This window comes from Corylus avellana, chromosome ca3, assembly GCF_901000735.1.
Source record: "Corylus avellana chromosome ca3, CavTom2PMs-1.0".
Lineage (NCBI taxonomy): Eukaryota > Viridiplantae > Streptophyta > Magnoliopsida > Fagales > Betulaceae > Corylus > Corylus avellana.
Window position 1 is genome coordinate 24345726 of NC_081543.1, and position 7521 is coordinate 24353246.

The window sequence follows — 7521 nt, forward strand, 5'->3', positions numbered from 1 at the left end:
CCCATGTTTTTCCAGCAATCCACGGGTTCCAAACTAAACATTCAAGCAAACTTTTCAGTCAGATTTAACCAAGATTATTGATACATGATCCAATATACTAAAGCAAGAATGTACCTGCGGGAAACAAATTGAAATTCCTCCTCTCACTGCACTTGGTGGCTTAAAGATTGCCTACAACAGATAAACAGACCAAAAGAAAGAAAAAGAGAGCAGGGGATCATGAGTTTCTGAGCACCAATATATATATTAAGACCAGATTTTCTCAGAAAAATATCATCAAAAAATTCATAATGAAGTTAAGAAGTTGTAGAGCAATATGAGAAGGAGATGGTCTAATTCAAAGTTTCTTCAACCATCCAGCAGAATTTCTCCATTATTGACCAGTTATTCATCATTATAATATGAATACTGGAAAAATTTGCCAATTACTGGGGAGTAATTCATGATATTTGGATAAGACATGAAATACAACATGGGGAAAAGAAATCATATATTGACAAGTTTTACCTTACTGCTTGTGAATAATAATTCTTCATCATGGTCGGTCTTCCATGAAAGAACTTGCCCTCCATGCAAGCTAACCTGGATGGATGTCACACAATAACATCAATGCATAGACAACAAGTTGCGGTTTCAAGCAAATATTGCAGTTCTGCACTTTATGCAGTAGAATCAAAGTCATCAATTGCCTATTGACTTGAAGAAAATAATATACATGGGAAAGGCTTAAAAGTTTCAAAGGGAGCCAATAAACAATGGAGAAAGGGAAAAAGGGATCAAACCAGTGCTGAAGCTCCTCGAGGGTTCCGAAGCAAGACCTGGTCAATTCCATTCTTGTCCTTTGAGACATGGACTGCTGCTCTCTGATCACTTTCTGCTCCAGAATGGTTCATTTTACAAACAGAACAAGGGCATCAATGGAAGAAATAACAGGACAGAAACTCTCCCCAAAACAAAACCTTAAAAGTAGAGCCCCAAAAACTCTGAAAAAGCTACTTATTTGGAGTAGAAAAAGGCTCAAAGAAGCAGTTGAGAATCTGGAGCTTTCCCTCTACTACACCTTTCTTGTGACACATCTATATTCCCGTGAATTGAAACCAAAAATCCAACTACCAATTTAACTACCTTAATCTTTCCTCACCACTCAAACCCACCGACGAAATTATACAGAACAACAAAATCTGAAATACCCAACAAAACTCACTTTCACCAAACCAAATCTTGTGAAGAAACGACAGAACACGAACACGGCAGACAGAAACTCAATTACCCAGATGACCAAAACGTCTAGAATTCAAAACAGGACCAAAAAATAACGACCTTTCTCAATGCCAGTTTCAAAAATAAAAACACTGTAGCATGGAAACAAAACAGTTGTGTCTAATAAAGGGCAAGAAAAACTGAAACCCAATACAAAACATTTAATGGAAAGCACTATATAGTCAATAAAGTTCATCTATATCTTGGTTTGACCTTGTTTTATTCATAAAGAAATATTGAAGGGGTCAGATACTGAAAATATCAGGAACTTCTCCATAGCCCCTCAGTCCACAGACATATCTAGGATGATTGCTGACTGGGTATAAAATCGTTCTAAATTGTGCATAGAAAATTCCAAAATATATATGTTATGTAGAAGTCTCCACAACCGTGAGTTTTTGCTGTGGTGGGATTCCACATCTGGTGTAGGATAAAATCTGACGTGTGACTAGGATTACCAGAATTAACGACCCAATTGAAAAATCATGTAATTGTTTTGAAATTCTAGTTTCGTGTTTGGAAAAGTGTTTTGATTTAATATTGTATTTCAAAAAATATTGTGTCTGAATTATTTATTAATATTTTAGAGAAAAAAAGAAAAAAAGAAAAAGGGAAGTGTTTTTGATGTAATATAAAGGCAATGAGTGATATTTGATGGATGTTGATGCACTGAACATCATCCAAAGTGACTTTATATCACCTTTCAAGGAGGAACTTTACCTGCAAAATAAGAAAAAGATCGTTACAAACCATGTCGCTCTAAAGATCAGAGCACTCCAACAAGTCAATAAAACTTTTGCGCAGAGGGAGTAAAGCTAGTTAAGCCAAGTATATTAGGGAAAAAGAGAGTATGTATGAATGTGGTAATGCGTTAGGTATATTAGAGAGTACCTTTAGTGTGATAACCTTAATGTGTGTTTCTCCTAAGCCTCCTGTTTTTCTTAGCAGTCAGGACCTTAAAGATCCGATGGTATGTACTATGTAGCATGGTCCTCCATTAACCTTCAATTTTTTTAAAGAGAAAACCTTGTTCGGATGAACCTTAAAAGGCTACTTTTAGCCCCCAATCACAAACTGCCATAGAAGTAAAAACAAAAAAAACTCCACAAAATTATCATACACTCCACACGCTATATTTGAGCTCATTTTAAGCTCAAAAGAGAAAGGTTAGTGGCTGGTTGGCGGGTCATGCCAGACCCGTAGGTCTGGCCGTGAGTCACCTTCTCCAACGCTAGAGTTACCTTTTTGGGCTTTTAGGGTGATAAAATTTTTAAATGGTTAACTTTCTACCTCTAAGTTTTAGTTTTAAATCAAAAAATGAGTTTTGAGGCATTGAAAACGGATTTTGAAGCATTAAAATTGGATTGTAAGGCATTAGAATCAGGTTGTAAGACGGGTCACGATAATTTCAGGCGGGTCACACCAGACCTATGTTGTTGTGGGTCCAGCGAGACCCACAGCGTGGGTCTGGCCAGACCCTATTTTTGTTCTTACTTTAATTTTTTACAATTTACTTAAAATGGTGATGTGTCAAATGAACATTGGAGACTACAAAATAACCCTTTTACAGATAGTTCGGACATAAGGGGCTCTCTTTTTTGAATAACTTCGATGAGTAGTTATCCATAAGAATTAGTCTTGTGGGTCTGTCAATGTCTTGGCCCTCGATCCTTTTTGTTGATGAGTGTGTTGATCAAACTACGAGAATCAGAATGTATCTCAAGCATGTCAATATCTAAGCCATTCAGTGGAATTTATATTTAAAAAGTGTATTGTGTTTTGAAAAACATTGTGTTCGAATTATTTATTAATATTTTTTCTTAAAAAAGAAAAGTGTGTATTTTTTATTATGCCCCAAAACGTCATGTCAATTTCTTTGGATATTCAATTGCCTACATACCACCAATCAAAGAAATCTGTCTTTTTCTCCGGTATGGCGTCTCAATTTTCAAAACTTGTTTTATTTTTTTTTCTGTTGGCAGGTATTGAAAGACAAATCTTTGAGAGAATATTCAATTAGATTGAAAACTGAATAGGATATGATTAGGTATCCTCACACGCAATGGTGCTTTTCAACCTCTCGTTTTTTCATATTTATAGTTATAGGCCCACAACTTTAGATACCAATTTTGATTGGATGAGATTCATTCTTGACATAGTCGTACCACTTCACCTTGTCAAATGGAAAATTTGAATGAAAAAAAAAAAGACCAAGTTTTCTTTAAATTAGGTTTGAGGTTTTGATGTTTGATTTATTTTTTTTACATGGATGCATAAGGGAAGAGGAAAGAGTGATTCAAACTAGTAACATCTACTTCATGAGACGTGATCCTAACTGATTGAGTTACTTCTTATCTCTTGAGGACTTAGGGTTTTGAATTTGATTTATTAAACTTACATGTATTTTGACCTCATCAATCTAATAAAGGCCCGGTTTGTTTTTGCGTAAAATATTTTTAAATAAACATTTTTCTTATTTTTAAGTGCTTGGTGCGGCGTAAAATATTGATTAACTAGACAATATTTTTAGTTCACCTTCAAAAATAACCTTGCATAGGCAATTGTGAGAGGGCCTCTTATGGAGCCTATCTGCTTAAGCAGTTCTCAGGTTTCCCAAACACCTGTTCGGGTAAGTGGGTTCCACAAAGGCCATCTGGCAATTGTTTGCCGAAATTGCAAACAATTGCACTAAATCTCAATCCCACCACCCGAAGGCATCACACACTCTCTTCTTTCGTAGATCATCTTCATCGTCTCTCTTCCTTACAGCTCTTTATATTATATAAAAATATAAAAAATATTTGTAAGTTTTTTTTTATAAATCAAGCATAACAAAATATTTTTCAAACTATTTTTAAGGTTGTAAACAAATAGCGAAAAATAACTACTTATTTTGTCCATAAAATATTTTACAATGAAACTAACAAACCTAAATTAGAGGAATTTTCCAGTCAAGTCCAATTTAAAAGAAAACGTTGTAAAAAAAAAAAGTTAAGAGTAATGATTTCTCGCTCTAGAGAACATGGAGTGCAACCTTTTGATGTAAAATGTTAATGTAACCTAAGGACATAGAATTCAATTTAGCAACTCAACTTGGATAAAGCCAAGGAAAAGACTATGACCCAAATGGTCGTACCTAAAATTCAGCGAGATATTTTCAAAAGTGGACATCGTCCAAAAAAATACTAAGCCATGTATTTTTCTTCCACACTTTTTGACCTAATCTTTCATAAAAGAAAAAGATTGCTTTGAGATGGAATTTCATGTGAAAGACACTAAAAAAGAAAAGAAAAAGCTTTGAGAAGGAAGTTGCGTGAGCAATGTAACGTGCCCCCGCCACTAAATAGTTAGGTGCACCGCCACTTCCTCCATGCCTTTTGCCATCAACTTGGCAGGGTTTGCTTAAATGTGCTTTTTTGACCAGAATTTTATTTTTTTATTTTTTTCTTACTCGAAGAAAAAACGCTAGTTATATATGCATTTTTACTTTAAACGAACTAATCAAATTATAAATAGAGTTTCTTAAAATTGTTTATAAAGTTCGGTCCCACCTAATAAAAAACAAAATTAACGCGAGATTTATCACTCGTGAGTATTTTTATAATCTATTCACTAAATGTTGGCAATTCATCTTTCTAACATATGATTTATTTTTTAGGATGTCGCTGTTATGATATTTAATTATAAGGGGATATAATATGCAGTAGTTATCTAATCACATATGCTATGCGTTCTCCCATGGTCTTCTCCTATCCTACTTTTCAATATCGTCATTGGATCTTTGGGGCATACGTGAAACTCAAATGGACCCACATATCCAGTGGTAATTTTGAAAAGTAGAATTATTAGAGAAGAACCATGGGAGGAAATGAATCATTCCTCTTATCTAATTGGAAAATGCTTTATTTCCTCCCATGGTCTTTCTCTCCTCCTCCCCTTATTAAAATCACCATTAGAGCTATCATCTATGAGATCCATATAGGTCTCACACATGGTCTCACATATCTAATAGTGATTTTGAAAAGTGGGAGGATGAGAGAAGGATGAGGGGAAGATGTATAGAGTAAGTATTGTAGTAGTTATCTTTGTTTAATTTCCAAGTCGTAGAGTTAGGCCCCGTTTAGTTTGGTAGGGACCTATTATTAGGAATTTTTATTCCCGTGGGAATAACAATTCTCTTAGAGCATTCCTAGCAGCTTCACCAAATTTTACTCACTAAAATAACCAAGTTTTTGGTTATTTTGACAACTCATATTTTTAAAGCATCCATAGCAGCCTCATTATTTTAACAATCCACTTTTACTATTTCATGTATCATTTTTCAAAGATTCGTTTATTCTTAGGAAAAAAAAAAAAAAGCAAAAAAGAAGAGTGAGAAATGAGTTGTTTAATCAATATGTGAGTGAACAGTACTTTTTATATTTGTTAAGTACTGTTCACTTCACTTTTTTTTTTTTTTTTTGGTTAGAGTAGTGAGTCTAAAAAGTAGAGATTTAAGCTACTTTTGTTAAATTGCCTCACCAAAATAACCAAAAAATAGTTTTAGTGAGGATGCAAGGAATGCTCTAAACGAAGAGAGAGTGGTTGCATTACCCCCGGACGCCTTGTGGAACCATGACGAGGTCGTCCGGGGGCAGTGCGACCACCCCCGACCGCTTCTGTGGGTGGTCGACCACCTATTTGGGTTGTCAGGCAACCCCAATTATTTTTTAGGTTTTATTATTATTATTAATCATTCCATTTTCTAATGAAATACTTATTCTACGAACCAATAAGCAGGCGTTATTGTTGTTTCAATTATCTTCATTTTAGCGAGAGTTTATCTCGAATGACATGGACTTCATGATTTTAGACAATTCATTTGTACAAATGACATGGACTTCAGTTTTAAGATAAGGCTTAAGCCTTTTATTGATTAAAAGTTTGTTTGGCCATGCGATTGCCTAAGCTTAAAGTTTGATTTATTTTAAACAAAGTGTATTATTTTGACTCTTTAAAGTGTATTTTTAAAAACTTAAGATTTGAAAAAGTAAAAAATCTGTTTCAAATCATAAGCAAGGAGTGGGTGTATTTTTAAAAATGCCCAATTTTAAAGACTAAATTAAAATTTTAAAGGTTAAATCACGATTTAACCAAACACTTCAATTATTATTATTATTTTATTTTTTCAAATTTCACGTTTTGAAATTTTATTTTTTAATTCTCAGGTTCTAAAATCACAGATCTAAATACCATTCTCAGCTACTACCAAGGTACCATGGATAAGTCTTTGAGTTAACATGGATAATCTACTATACGTCTCTATTAGGATAGAGTTTTTATTCAAACTGGATTGGAGAAATTTTTCAAACCTATTCTATAAAATTGACGTGTGTCATCTACATGTGAGAAGCACAAACTTTTTTTTTTTAATTGGATTTACAAAGTTGGAAGAAATTTTATTAAAAAAACATGCACTTCTCATATGCTATTTAAAATAAATTGTTTCAAAGTAGCACAGGGCATTACTAGGCCGGGACAGGTATTTTGTTGAATTAATATTTTTGAGGTTAATTATTAATAAATAAATAAATAAAAACAATAATTTTGAGGTTCAGAAAAACGGAAGAAATTATGTAGATTGTCCAGAAATTTAAGGGATAATTGAAAATATTATTTTTGTTTATGTACATTGTTGCGGGGCAATTGCAATCTACAATTAAAAACAAAAACAAAAAATATCGAGCCCATGATCAAGGCCCATCATAAACCGATTTCAGATAGCCCATTACACCTCGGATCCAATTCCAATTCGAATTCGGAAAACCCATTACACCACGTTACCGCGGAAATTGAAAAGCACCCTATATATACACCCTCCAACCTTTCTTCTCTGTACTTCTATTTACTCTTCCTTTGAAATTCTTTTAAGACCCTGTTTGGATTGCGTTGCAAAAAGCCTTTTTGGAATAATTCTTTTAATGACGCAAAAGAAGTTGCAGCACCGTGTAGAAGAAGAAGAAGAAGAAGAAGAAGATAACAGCGCGTATGGGTTCTACAAGCGGTTGGAGAGGCAGAGCCGAGTGATGAAGAGCAATCTGACTGACAACGTAAGAGCCATTATGGTCGACTGGTTGACGGAAGTGCATGCCTTCCTCGGTTACGGGCCGGAAACTCTTTTTCTCGCCGTCAACGTCGTCGACCGCTTTGTCTCCCTCTCCCTGGAGGTGTTGTCCATGGCTGAGTTAAAGCTTCTGGGTATGGCGGCGCTCGTCATTGCGT

General features: G+C 34.6%; 2 protein-coding genes across 2 annotated transcripts in view; one reads left to right on the forward strand and one right to left on the reverse strand.

Annotated features, from left to right (window-relative positions):
* LOC132174304 (putative glucose-6-phosphate 1-epimerase) lies at positions 1-1581 on the reverse strand (the record flags this gene model as incomplete). The annotated part of the gene is made up of 4 exons (XM_059585981.1): positions 783-1581; positions 508-582; positions 115-171; positions 1-33 (listed from the first exon to the last, which is right to left on the reverse strand). Coding segments are annotated over exons 1-4 (276 nt in total), but the record flags the coding sequence as incomplete, so codon positions are not given.
* Positions 1582-7220: 5639 nt separating this feature from the next.
* LOC132174305 (cyclin-B1-2-like) overlaps positions 7221-7521 on the forward strand; it is a 7934-nt gene continuing 7633 nt past the window's right edge. Inside the window, exon 1 of the mRNA XM_059585982.1 lies at positions 7221-7519. Within this exon, the coding sequence (XP_059441965.1) occupies positions 7221-7519 (299 nt within the window). The remainder of the gene's footprint in view (positions 7520-7521) is intronic.